Genomic DNA, 14,059 nt, shown 5'->3' on the forward strand with positions numbered 1-14,059 from the left:
GAGAAAACCATAATTCAAAAAGACACATGCACCCCAATGTTCACTGCAGCACTATTTACAATAGCCAGGTCATGGAGGCAACCTAAATGCCCATCGACAGACGAATGGATAAAGAAGATTTGGGACATATATACAATGGAATATTACTCAGCCATAAAAAGGAACGAAATTGGGTCATTTGTAGAGACATGGATGCATCTAGAGACTGTCATACAGAGAGACGTAAGTCAGAAAAAGAAAAACAAATATTGTATATTAACGCATATATGTGGAGCCTAGAAAAATGGTGCAGATGAACCAGTTTGCAGAGCAGAAATAGAGACACAGATGTAGAGAACAAACGTATGGACACCACGGGGGGAAAGTGGTGGGGGAGACTGGGATTGACATACACACACTAATATGTATAAAATGGATAACTAATAAAATCCTGCTGTATAAAATAAATAACATTCAAAAAAAAAAGAAAAAGACAAAATACCATATGATATTCCTTATATGTGGGATCTAAAGTATGACACAAATAAGCTCATCTATGAAACAGAAACAGAGTCACAGACACAGAGAACAGACTTGTGGTTGCCAATGGGGAGGGGGTTGGAGGACGGATGGATTGGGAGGTTGGGGTTAGCAGATGCAAGCTTTTATATATAGAATGGATAAACAACAAGGTCCTACTGTATAGCACAGGGAACTATATTCAATATCCTATGATAAACCATAATGAAAAAGAATGTTTAAAAATGTACATATATGTATAAAGGAATCACTTTGCTGTACAGCACAAATTAACACAACATTGTAAAACAACTATACTTCAATAAAAAAAAACCTATTTCTTATTAGTATAGTTTAAAATGGGAAAATTCTTGTTTTACTGTGTGTTGATATGTATTATATTCACCAGATCGGTTTTTTGTTAAGTACACTGGTGAGGGAAGTATGTTTTGGACTGATTCATTCTGGCTTTGGAAACATTTGAATTTTTCAATAACTTTGTTTTCCCTCCCAAATTCCACTATAATTGCTTCCTAGATTTAGATGAAAACTCAAAACAAGTTTTATTTTTAGAAACCTTGATAGTTTTTTTTTTTAAGTTTTTTAAAAAGTTTGGGATATTAAGATATGTTTACATTAGTGGCTAAGATGAACCCAAGTGAGACTCTAAATTGGGGGATTCCAATGGAAATGTTTGGTCAGGGATGATGAGATAATGGCATTGATTAAACAAAGCAGGTTCCTGGAGAAGACAAAAAACAAAAAACTGAATCACCTTTCCAGGAAACTAGGCAAATTCCAAGAGGAAAATAACTGATGAAATGTAAAGACTACCATTTTATTAGTAGGAGTTAAATTTAAGGTTCAGATATGTAATAAATGATACACATACACGTTGTAGACAATTCAAAATATCAAAAATAAAGGGAAAGTTAAGACACTGATGAAAGAGACCGAAGAGCCAAATAAATGGAAAGATATTCCATGCTCACGGTTGTAAGAATACTGATAAAATGTCCGTACTACCCAAAGCAATCTACAGATTCAATGCAATCCCTGTCAAAATTCCAATGGCATTTTTCACAGAAATAAAACAACCCTAAAATTTATATGGAACCACAACACATCCTGAATAGCCAAAGCAATCTTGATAAAGAAGAACAAAGCTGGAGACATCACAAAGCTAGAGTAATCAAACAGTATAAAAACAAACACATAGATCCATGGAACAGAATAGAGAGCCCAGAAATAAACTCATGCATATACAGTCAATTAATTTATGACAAAGGAGCTAAGAATATACAATATTCAATAAATGCTGTTGGGAAACTAGACAGCCACATGCAAAAGAATGAAACTAGACCGCTATCTTACACCATACACAAAAAATTAACTCAAAACGGATTAAAGAATTGAATGTAAGGCCTGAAACCATAAAACTCCTAGAAGAAAGCATAAAGCAGTTAGCTCCTTGTCACAGGTCTTGGTGATGATTTTTTGGATCTGACTCCAAAAGCAAAGACAATAAAAGCAAAAACAAATTAGTGGGACTATGTTAAACTAAAAAGCATCTGCATTGAAAAGGAAACCATCAACAAAATGAAAAGGTAACCTACTGAATGGGAAAAGATATTTGCAAATCATGTACCTGACGAAGAGTTAATATCCAAAATATATTAAAAACTCATACAACTCAATAACAAAAAAACAATCAAATTTAAAAAAAGAATGAAACTAGACCGCTATCTTACACCATACACAAAAAATTAACTCAAAACGGATTAAAGAATTGAATGTAAGGCCTGAAACCATAAAACTCCTAGAAGAAAGCATAAAGCAGTTAGCTCCTTGTCACAGGTCTTGGTGATGATTTTTTGGATCTGACTCCAAAAGCAAAGACAATAAAAGCAAAAACAAATTAGTGGGACTATGTTAAACTAAAAAGCATCTGCATTGAAAAGGAAACCATCAACAAAATGAAAAGGTAACCTACTGAATGGGAAAAGATATTTGCAAATCATGTACCTGACGAAGAGTTAATATCCAAAATATATTAAAAACTCATACAACTCAATAACAAAAAAACAAACAATCAAATTTAAAAACAGGCAGATCTGAACAGATATTTTTTTCAAAGACATACAGATGGGCAACAGGTACTAGAAAAGGTGCTCAACATCACTAATAATCAGGGAAACACAAACCTAAACCACAATGAGCTATCACCTCCCACCTGTTAAGAATGGCTATCATCAACAAGAGCTAAAAAGTGTTGGTGAAGATGTGGAGAAAGGGAACCCTTACGCACTGTTGGTGGGAATGTAAATTGGTGCCGGCGCTACAGAAAACAGTATGGAGGTTCCTTCGAAAATTAAAACTACTATAATCTATCCCACGCCCCAACCCACAGCACTGGATTCCAAACACGGCCCGGGAAGGTGTGGCAGTGCCCCCTTGTCATGAAGTGGCCTGCGTGGCCAGGGAACCCCACGGCCCCCTGTCAGGACAGTGTGGCATTGCCAGCCTACTCTAGATATAGTGCACCAGGAAGTGCCCCATCCACTTGCCCCACTGCTCGGCAGGAGATGCACTTGTCTGGGCACAAACAGCTCCCCTTAAACCGCCACCCGAGGGCACAGCAGGACAATGGCCTCTGCCCTGTGCCCCTCATTCTCCGACTCCCTCTGTGGCCCAGAGGCTGCCTCCCACTGGGCTCTCTGGCTGCATCCCCACACCTTGTTGGGGAGTGCCTGCTCACCTGGCCTGTTCCCGCTAGTTGGAAAGAGCTGCATAGATCAGTCCCCATCAAGTTTGTACAGTCCTTGTAACTACTCCCCCCCAAACCCAACCCCTTCGGTGCTGGCTGGGACTGGACTGGGTCTGCCGTGCCAGCCCCTTTGGACGTAACTCCTGTAGTGTCTGCTTTGACCCCTGCCCCAGTCTCTGCTCCCTGGGTCCCCTGTCCTCTGGACTGGAAGTTAAGGAAGGCTGCATGGAGGAAGCAGCTGCTCTCACTATTCAGTGTAAGTGGGAGAGTGTCTTGGCAGAGAAGGGTGCTTCCCTACGTAGGGGCTTACCAGCAGCCCTGGCCCACTGGGACAGCTTCGATGCAGGAGGGTGGGGTGCGGGGCCTCCTCGCCAGTTTCGGCTCTCTTCCAGGCACTTGCCTGCTGCATTAGCAGCTAGTCTTGTTTGGGCCCGCGCCGCCCTCCCCTCTGCTCTTCAGCAGTCCTGCCTCCATGCCCACTCGTGCACTTGGCTGCTTCAGCACTCCAGCCCAGCGCTCTACGACTTGTGTCTCTGAATGGACTGTGAGTCCCCAGGGCAGGGCTCCATCAGTCAACCTCGTGTCCCTGCTATACATCGGTGCTATTAAACGTGAGTTGAATCCATGGGGGAAAAAATCCAGAAATTCTACTTCTGAGTATTTACTAGAAGACAACGAAAAACACTAACTTGAAAAGATACCTGCACCCCCATGTTCACTGCAGCATTATTTACAATCTCCAACGCGTGGAAACGACCTAAGCGTCCACCAACGGATGAATGGATAAAGAAAATGTGATGGAATACTATTTAGCAAAAAAAGAATAAACTCTTGCCATTTGAGACAACACAGGTGGAACTTGAGAGCGTTAAGCTAAGTGAAGTAAGTCAGAGAAAGGCAAATACAGTATGACCTCATTATATGTGGAATCTAAACAAACAGACAAAAAACGAACTAAAAAACCAAAAAACAAGCTCATAGATACAGGAAACAGATTTGTGGTTGCCCGAGGTGGGGATGCGGGGCTCAGTGAAATTGGTGAAGGGGGATCAAAGCTACAAATTTCCAGTTATAAAATAAATAAGTCATGGGGATGTAAGGTACAGCATGGTGACTACTGTTAACAATGTACCACACACTGAAAAGTTGCTTACAGAGTAGACCTCATCACACACAAATTTGTTCTCTATGTATGACTGATGGATGTTAACTAGACTTACTATGATGATCACTTCCCAATATAAACAAATATCGAATATTATGTTGTACACCTGAAACTAATATATCAATTATACCTGAATTTAAAAAATTCTAAAGAAAACCTCTCAACATGAACCCAATACCAGTTTCAACAGCTTCAAAGGACACAAAAAAGCAATACAGCACCTAACCAGATAGCAGTTACATCAAGAGGTCTTTTAACATCACAAGTACAGTTTCAAGGCGTTTACATCCAACCACGGGGTCCCTTATTTACAAAAAAAAAAAAAAAGAAGCTGAAGTGGAAAGTTTCCCTATATTCCTAATATATCTTTTATGCTTTGGGGAAAAAAAAAAAGAAGACAAAATTTACTCATAATCCCCAAACCCATCCCTCTCTGCACACGCAAGAAGGAAGCAATGAATTTAGGTTCCTAGATTCCAAATCCAGGCTTGGCCTCGTAGTAACTGCGGAATCTTGTGTAGTTACCGGGCCTACACCTTAGTTTTGCCACCCACAAAATGGAGATAATAGTACTTACCTCTTATGCTGGATGAGGATTAAATGAATCCTTGCAGAGTGTGGCTCAGTGCCTGGGTCACAGTAGGCGCTCAAATGCCTCTGCTACAGTAACGTTGCAGGTTTCTCATTTTCTCCTATATTCACTTAGTATTTTATCCGAGAAGCTGCACTAAACACCGGGACCTCCAGGTTAAAACCTATTTCCTGCTCTTCAGCAGGTCACTGCCTGCTTAAACACTCTCACACGGGATACAGCAGGTGGGAGTGATACCTATTTATCTAGGTAACTTTTTGCTAAAAATATTTTTACTGTTCACAAGCCCTGAGTTTCTACCCAAGCTACGTGCGCTGGCGTCTGCAAACGCCTAGCAACTTTTTGAACCCGCAAACGAGCGAGATACGTGTTTGCGCAGGCGTCTGTGGCGTGTTGTCGCGAGAGGCTCTAGTCCCGCCTCTTCCGGCAGGCTCGGGTGCTGATTGGTCCGCGCGACCGGTATAAGGGGCCGCGCGAAGGCGGGAACTTCCTTTTCCTCAGCTTCCGCTAAGGTGCTCGGTCCTTCCTAGGAAGCTAAGGCCGCGTTGGGGTGAGGCCCTCACTTCATCCGGCGACTAGCACCGCGCCCGGCAGACCCTGCCTAGCCCTCGCCCGCACCATGGCCTCCGTCTCGGAGCTCGCCTGCATCTACTCGGCCCTCATCCTGCACGACGATGAGGTGACGGTCACGGTGAGTGCGGGCCTGGGCCGGTGGAGGGGCGCAGGTTACTCGCCCTCGCAGGCGTCCGGGGCGGACTCTTCTGGCCGGAGCCGCGGCCATCGACACCCCGACGGAGGGGGACGGGCGGGACGGGCGCCCATCGGGTGGTCCCATGTGCGGGCGGCCTGGGGCCTCGGCCTCGTGCCCGCCGCGGAGGGAGTGGCTTTTACTTGGCGGGGGCGCGCTCGGGCTTTGACAACCTGTATTTAGAGTAACTTGTGCAACACGTGGGCAGCCTCATCCGCAGCTAGAAAATTCCCCAGGACGCTTTATATCTCCATTTGGTGTGATTTCCTTTCGTGCTCTTGAGAAGACCCCCTGGGGCCTGGCTGCGTGGTGTGGAGGCTCTGCTCCACCTCTGGCTTTGCCTCACAACTTAAAATAGCTGCGTGACTTGGGCAAGTCCCAGCCTGTGAAGTGGCAGCGATGAACTCGAGGCCGTGCAAAGTACCTGGCACACAGAGCAGAGGCTTTTTTTTTTTTTTTTGGCCTTTAGAGTGGAAGAAAGAGTCGTCTTAAATTAGCATACATACGATGCCGATAGAATATTTGAACTGGGTAAACGTAGTTTTGTACCCACGTTAAGAGTGATTTGCTTTCAATTTGCAGTATTTCGGAGACACTTACGAAAGCTAAACTTTGCTGTCTGATGGATTGCCGTTTTTATTTGTTTTAGGAGGATAAGATCAATGCTCTCATTAAAGCAGCCGGTGTAAATGTTGAACCTTTCTGGCCAGGCTTGTTTGCAAAGGTAAGGTGATGGCGGCAGTGATTTGGAGAAGCAAATTTTGGAAGACCATTAAGTCAGGTGCTCGTGCTAAACTCCAGAAGTGCTAGAATTCCACTGGACTTGTCCACGTATGAGCAATAATTTCCGCACATTTCTATCTCTGGGAGCTAATTAAGGTTTTGCTTTGTCATGTCTTTGTCTTTTTCTCTTGGTCTCAGACTCTGCTTTCTTTCCTTCTGTTCTAAAATCATGTGGAAAATATATTAACCAGGTCATTCCTTTATAAAAGGGTCACCCAGGAGGTAATACCACCCGTGCTGTTCCAAGTAAATCCTGCCAGCATGGTGATGGCCTTTTATTGACCACTTATTCTGTGTTGGAATATAAAAGACTAATGAAAACCAGATTCCTACCCAAGGAACTTAGCACTGGCTACCTTCCATTGTGTAGGTTACTTAATCTCTGGCAAGTGAAACTGATAGCCTCTAACTATTCACCTTGTGTCCTTCAACCTTGAGACTTGATCTTCAGTGAACTTCATCTTCAGTGAATTCCCCTGGGAAAAGTCCTAGAATTACATAGCAGTATAAAAAATTGAATTCACTCTAAGGAGTGAATTAAGGAAGCTTGAAATTTCTCCTAGCAAGTTAAGCCAGCATTTTGGTGCTGGAACAAAAGGACAGGACTAAGCATTTACCTATATATGCATATGTATTGCAGGCTTTGGCCAATGTCAACATCGGGAGCCTCATCTGCAATGTGGGGGCAGGTGGACCTGCCCCAGCAGCTGGTGCTACACCAGCAGGAGGTCCTGCCCCCTCCACCACTGCTGCCCCAGGTAGGAAACTTGGTATCAGAGCGTGGAGATTAGAAGTATTATAGGCAAAATTGTTCTTCATTTGCTAAGAATAGATGATGTATAGAAATCTTAAAACCAGAGGCATAGTTTGATGAGGGAAATCTAGGGTATTTTTGACCACGAAAGTTGAAGGGCCTGGAGCTCTTTGGAGTTTTAGAGAGGTAACTGACTATTTTTTGTTTTGTTTTTAGCTGAGGAGAAGAAAGTGGAAGCAAAGAAAGAAGAATCTGAAGAGTCTGATGATGACATGGGCTTTGGTCTTTTTGACTAAACCTCTTTAGTAGCACGTTCAATAAAAAGCTGAGCTCTTTGCTGCTGTTGGTCTTACTGATAGTTCTGGGGATGTGTTGTGTAAAGATGAACTTTGGCTTTCAGTGGTCTCTTCCTGAAAGGAGAAGCTGGGTGCAGCATTGAGAACTTCATGGAGAGGCAGGAGGAGAAAGGTTCAGAGCAGACACCTTGTCCGGACTACCCGCATGACTTCACGATTACAGGCTCTGTCCTCTAGACCTGAATAAGAGTCACTGCTGGGGGTGATCCAGACCTCAGATTTTTGAAAAACTAACAAATGAAGTAGCTTTGTGGGGAGAGGTGATTGACTGGTGGTGTGAAGTGGAAACTGGTTCGCTTTTCAAAATGCCAGGGTCACCCTAGAACTTGGATTTATATAACATGATTCTTGTGTATTCAGAGCATGTTAGGTGCCAGGCATTTAGGACAGCTGTGCAGTTAATAGATGGCGACATGGGATTGAGGAGTTGAGCAGGACTTTCTGGCCCCATCCTCACTCCAGTGTGCAGGACCATTTGTGTATGTTACTATAGCCATTTGGGCAAGTGGCTGGTGTATCTTGTAAAATTGGACATGAAGATACATCTCTGGTAATGTTTAAAGCAGTGCTGAAAAATCTCAAAAGGTCCATCAAATAAGTGGCCCTCAGTTATCAGTGGTGGAAACTACAGATACGGAGGAATTCTTACAGGGTGAGATTTAAAAGCAAGTCTTCGTGAATAACATAGCACGTTACCCTTTTTGTAAAGCTCAAATTTTTAAAGAGATCAAGGCATTCATATCTGATAAAAAAGATAAGGTAGGGTAAATAATTTAGGACCTGAGGTGGCTGGGGTACAGTGAGAGAACATAGATGTCATTGTTCAAATTTAGACATGGAAAAGGGCATCGAGGGGCACTAAGGAATGGGTCATAAAACAAAGATGATCGGGCTTCCCTGGTGGCGCAGTGGTTGCGCGTCCGCCTGCCGATGCAGGGGAACCGGGTTCACGCCCCGGTCTGGGAGGATCCCACGTGCCGCGGAGCGGCTGGGCCCGTGAGCCATGGCCGCTGAGCCTGCGCGTCCGGAGCCTGTGCTCCGCAACGGGAGAGGCCACAACAGTCTACATCCGCATGGTAAGTGCCTACTTTTCCTCACTTTGCTCATCCATAGCTCACCTAAATGCAGGTCACTGCTGCGCTCATCTCAAGCGTCGTTCTGTACAACAATCCCATATGCTGGTAAGACCCCATGTCAGGTGGGTAAGTAGAAGCTCAGAGGTTTTCATGCCTTTGGTTACAAAGTAGTAAGTGCCCGGAAGGATTAAAACCAGGCAATGACTGCAAAGCCTCCTTGAGCTGCATCTCTCCCCATGCTCCTGCTTCTTAGCTCTCCTATCTGTAGTGATGAGAGTACATCCTCTAGAGTTCTGAGATAACGGGTTCCTTGCATTTAGCATTCAAGGAGGGCACACCCGCATTTAATTTAGCTGAAATATTTTTTGGACGGGTTAAAGAGAATACAAGATAAAGGAAAGCACAGCATCTAAAACAGCCGAAAATTAGTGGTAAATGGGGATATTACAAATTTAAGTTAACCAAACCAAACAATACAATCGCAAATGTTCACTCTAGCAAGACTCGTGTTAACACGGCCTAATGGATGGCCCAGCTTTTTAAAAGAAACCTTTAATATAGTAAAAGTCGAATAGAGCTAAAAAAAACCTTTCCAAAGAATGATCTGATAGTCAAATTAGGGGACCCACATCCACATATAGGAATGCCAGTCTTTTATTCATTTGATATCAGTAATAAAGCCTGTCCAGTTCCACCCACCTTTCAGTTCTCAGCCTCGATTGCCGCTTGGCAAAATGGAAATCATATCTACTTCATGTTAGAGAATGAACGAAGTAATGCTAGCTGGCGTGCAAATGTTATTTCCCTTCTGCATAAGGCACAAGGAGCACAGCTGGCATCCCTGGTTTCCAGAATCCCAGGTGCAACCTTGTGCTCCCCAAGCCCCCTCCCTGCTGATCCTGCCCAATCATGGTTTCTTTTACTATGACACTTGAGGGCTACCTACCTGCTTGGTTTCTTATAACTAGTTTCACACTTCTGATGTTCACCAAGCATACTTGTTACTTTTTAAACTTCCTTAAAATTCTATTCACATCTGTGGCTACTGAAAGCATACCTAGGTCCATGGCCAGCTCACTCACCCCTCTAATAATCCTGCATTAGCAGGAAGCCAGCATTAAGTATATGGGCTCTAATCCTCATGTTCTGAAGAATCTTGGGAACAGACATGTTCATTGACAAACCACCTAAGAAAACTTTTTTTAAAAGTTCGCAGGGGCTTCCCTGGTGGTGCAGTGGTTAAGAATCTGCCTGCCAAGGCAGGGGACGTGGGTTCGAGCCCTGGTCCGGGAAGATCTCACATCACGGAGCCACTAAGCCTCTATAAAGTAATGTCCCATTAAACTGTCATTAACAAAACAGCACAGTGTGATAGGCTTCCCTGGTGGTGCAATGGTTAAGAATCTGCCTGCCAAGGCAGGGGACGTGGGTTCGAGCCCTGGTCCGGGAAGATCTCACATCACGGAGCCACTAAGCCCCTGTGCTCTAGAGCCCGCAAGTCACAACTACTGAGCCCGTGTGTCGCAACTACTGAAGTCAGCGTGCCTAGAGCCCGTGCTCTGCAACAAGAGAGGCCACGGCAATGAGAAGCCTGCGCTCGCCGCAAATAGAGAAAAGCCCGTGCATAGCAACAAAGACCCAACGCGACCAAAAATAAATAAAAATTTTAAAAAATTATTAAAAAAAAAAAAAGTCCACAGAATGTGTTGGACAATGGGATAGGTTTAAAAAAAAAATCCGAAGCGCCTATCAACTGTTTCACTAATTCTTTTTTTGTTGTTGTTCTTTCTTCTCAGCTAAAAATGGTAAGGAGAGATCCGTACATGAAATGTGAAGTTTTAAAACCACCTTTTGGAAAAGAAAAACCAATTGAAAGAATTCAAAATATTTATGCAACAAAACAGCTTGGTATATTGCTACAACTTCAAATAAAATATGTCAGGTCCTTTCTCTCCCATAATTTGAAGGAGTATATACAGTAAAATTCTGAGGGAACAGTGTGACCAGGTGACTATTGATTTGGTTGGGTAGCACTTTATAATTTAGAAATAACTTTCACACATTCTCCCATTCTGAACTTCACATGTCAGGATAACTTAATTATCCCTGTTTATATATCAAGACCCCATTGTTTGGAGAGTTTGAAAGCCCTGTCAAGGTCACACAGCTAGTGCAGGGCCTGCCACCTCAGTTGTCTCAAATCAGAATTTTTTCTACCAGACCTGGTGTCCCCTCCATACATGTGCTATGTAAGGTACAGTGACCAGCTCTTGATTTTTTTTCTCTGTCACTTTGCAAGCCATTTCTCTCTCATCTCCTCATCTTTGCAATCAAGCCTGGACACTTAAGCTTGATATAGACAGGGGCTGCTTTTAAGAGAAGACAACGTTTTTAGTTCTGAAATAGCCAGGAGATGACCCTCAAAGTCAGAACACAGACACCACAGAGCATGCATCATGGAACCTGGACTGTTAGGTCAGATTCAGCAATCTTATGGAACACTAATGTCAGGACACAGGCTCAGGGGCCATCACATAGTTTCACAGGATTGCTCAAATAGTTATGAGCTTCCAAAGAATCCTCCAAGTTCTACTCAATTTAACTCACTGAAACTTCCACTCCTCTTACTTGTATACTGAGGGTTATGATGTCCAATTAAGGTAAGAAACGTCTGTCTTTCACCTTCCAGATCTTTGCACTTGCTATATCCCCCATCTCCCTCGGTCATCTACTACCTACCCCAGTTAATTCTACTCCTGGCCTCAGGAAGCCCACCCCAGGCTATATTAAATCTCTGCTCTAAGTTCCCTATATACCACTTCTTAAAAGTAAATGTGTGGGGCTTCCATGGTGGCGCAGTGGTTGAGAGTCCGCCTGCCGTTGCAGGGGACGCGGGTTCCTGCCCCGGTCCGGGAAGATCCCACGTGCCGCGGAGCGGCGGGGCCCGTGAGCCATGGCCGCTGGGCCTGCGCGTCCGGAGCCTGTGCTCCGCAGCGGGAGAGGCCGCAGCAGTGAGAGGCCCGCGTAACGCAAAAAAGAAAAAAAAAAGTAAATGTGTAATTGTGCATTTTTGACACTTTGTTCAATATCTTCCTACCTCCATGCAGTGAGTTCGGGGATCAGGGCTGTGTTGCTCACCTGTATCCCCAGTATTTATCACAACGCCTGGCTTATTGTTGGCATTACTATTATATTTATCAGAGCCAAACTCTCTCCTTTCACACGGAAGGTAATCAGTGCCCAGAGAGAAGGAGGACCTTGCTCAGCAGCAGTGACTGGCCAAGCCAGAAGTGGAACCCAAGTCTCTGGACTAGCAAATGCCCTTTCCACTGCAGCAGGCCTGCCCCCTACCACAAGCCTCGTTCAGTCAATTCACACTTGGTACGCACCTTCCAGGTTGCCAGGTACAGATGTAGGTGTTCAGGCCCTGAGATGGGAACCCACGGACCCACATGAGGACTGAAGGCGCAAGACGCTGGTACCAGGTCTGGCTTTACACATTCCATAATCCTAAATCCGCAAGACCCGGGTCCGCAGATTCAAAGGAGAGCGTCCCGGCATTCCCCCAGGTGATGCCAGAGCCACGCCTTATTAATGAGCGTGGAATTCTCAGCAGGTGGGACAGCAGAAGCAAGGAGTGGCGCCCCGCAGCCCGTAAACTTCCTTCTGGACACTGTGACCTGTCACCTCCCCCATCACGTCTACATCGCCTAGCATGAGGGGAGAATATGCAGGAAAACTTGGAGACTGAGACCAGGCGACCGGGTGAAGTGTTCTCAGTTCTCCTCAGCCGTATATTCCGGAGAAATCACGCTCCTCAACTGGCACTGATTCCTGGGCTTCGGACACCCGCGCTCAAGTTCTTATAGTGCGCCTCTCGCCAATCAACGTCCGCGCTGGGAGGAAGGGGCGGGACGGAAGGCGGGGTTACAAGCCGAGTGTGGCCAAGGAAAGCGAACTCCTCAATTGCACTGAGGCTTATTGACCGCTAGGGGCGCGCGCGCCTCGGGGCTTTTGCGCGTGCCCGTTACCATCAATCCTGCTAGTAAAAGTTTTTAAGTCTGGTTTGGCGACGGCAGCGCAGTCGCGGGCGCCAGTGAGTGGATCAAGGCAACTAATCTGTTGTGAAACCTCTAGGTCAGGAGATTCCTGCTCTATCATTAACCAACAGGAATGGGATGGGGCATATTTGTAAATTGGGAATAATGAGCCCATTCCTGCTATAAGGCTGTTTTTTGAGGGGTGGGGAGCAACAATAGATTTCGGCGTTTGGACATTACTAATTAATATCACGGAGTTAGCTCCCTGTTCTTTTATTTTGGGGGCAGGACTGCCTGTTCCCAGCACCTTGGTTTCCAGAAAGCGGTTTTTTGCCCAGAGAAAGAAGCGCGAGGATGTGTTCTACTTTTTTTTTTTATTTATTTATTTTTATTGCGGTACGCGGGCCTCTCACTGTTGTGGCCTCTTCCGTTAAGGAGCACAGGCTCCGGACGCGCAGGCTCATAGGCCATGGCTCACGGGCCCAGCCGCTCCGCGGCATGTGGGATCCTCCCGGACCGGGGCACGAACCCGCGTTCCCTGCATCGGCAGGCGGACTCACAACCACTGCGCCACCAGGGAAGCCCGTGTCCTGGTTTTGACTGCTTATCATTAGCTGAGTCATCTGGGAAGCTGTTAAACAAAAAGAAACAAAACAAAATACCCGACTGAAACAAACAGCAACTAAATAGCTTCCTGGGCCCCTGCACAGGTCGAAGAACCAGGACCTCCCGGAAGGCGGCAGGGAGTCTGCATTTTAACTAGCTCTCCTGAGGAATTTGATGAGTAGGGTTGGGGGGAACTCCTGGTTTAGGGCAAGCCCAGCTCCTCACGCAGTGCCTGCCACGTAGGTGGTGCATAATAAGCATTGTTTGAAAGAATGACTGTGTACACCTGAAACTAACCCAACATTGTAAATCAACTATAATATAAAATAAAAATTAAAAACAAAACAAAAAGAACGACAATTAATAACTGTCTTCAGATACTGAAGGAAGATTTAACAGTTGAATTATAAACCATGTTGTCAACACTTGGAAGATGGACCGTTGCTTTGAGTGAAAATGACTACAACTTTTTAAGGAGTGTAATTGGTTTCCATCTCTCAGAATTTAAAGTGCCCTTACCTTCCACTCAGGAATTTCACTTAGAGGAATCCATCCAAAAATATATGTACCATTTCACTGAAGCATTATTTGTAAGAGGGGAAAAAAAAAAGTGCATGAGAGGAGGCTTTCATGTAGCCATTAACAGGAGTGCTGCTATTGAAAGATATCTATGA

At 44.8% G+C, this 14,059-nt stretch overlaps 1 protein-coding gene and 1 long non-coding RNA gene across 2 annotated transcripts in view; one reads left to right on the top strand and one right to left on the bottom strand.

Moving 5' to 3' along the window:
- Positions 1 to 5,390, bottom strand: part of LOC102989602 (uncharacterized) — a 32,000-nt gene extending 26,610 nt beyond the window's left edge. Inside the window, exon 1 of the long non-coding RNA XR_448632.4 lies at positions 5,008 to 5,390. This is a non-coding gene — a long non-coding RNA (uncharacterized lncRNA). The remainder of the gene's footprint in view (positions 1 to 5,007) is intronic.
- A 111-nt stretch (positions 5,391 to 5,501) lies between these two features.
- RPLP1 (ribosomal protein lateral stalk subunit P1) lies at positions 5,502 to 7,643 on the top strand. The gene is made up of 4 exons (XM_007120390.4): positions 5,502 to 5,713; positions 6,420 to 6,494; positions 7,194 to 7,311; positions 7,524 to 7,643. The coding sequence occupies exons 1-4, from the start codon at positions 5,642 to 5,644 to the stop codon at positions 7,601 to 7,603; spliced, it is 345 nt and encodes a 114-aa protein (XP_007120452.1). The 5' UTR covers positions 5,502 to 5,641; the 3' UTR covers positions 7,604 to 7,643.
- Positions 7,644 to 14,059: the final 6,416 nt, after the last annotated feature.

This window comes from Physeter macrocephalus, chromosome 11 (genome assembly GCF_002837175.3).
Source record: "Physeter macrocephalus isolate SW-GA chromosome 11, ASM283717v5, whole genome shotgun sequence".
Taxonomy (NCBI): Eukaryota; Metazoa; Chordata; class Mammalia; order Artiodactyla; family Physeteridae; genus Physeter; species Physeter macrocephalus.

What these genes read in the sequence shown, in the direction of transcription:
- RPLP1 (XM_007120390.4), top strand. Translation starts at nt 5,642, where the DNA reads ATGGCCTCCGTCTCGGAGCTCGCCTGCATCTACTCGGCCCTCATCCTG. An exon ending in GGCCAGGCTTGTTTGCAAAG is followed by an intron (nt 6,495 to 7,193) that starts GTAAGGTGATGG and finishes TATGTATTGCAG; the next exon opens with GCTTTGGCCAATGTCAACAT. An exon ending in CTCCACCACTGCTGCCCCAG is followed by an intron (nt 7,312 to 7,523) that starts GTAGGAAACTTG and finishes TTTTGTTTTTAG; the next exon opens with CTGAGGAGAAGAAAGTGGAA.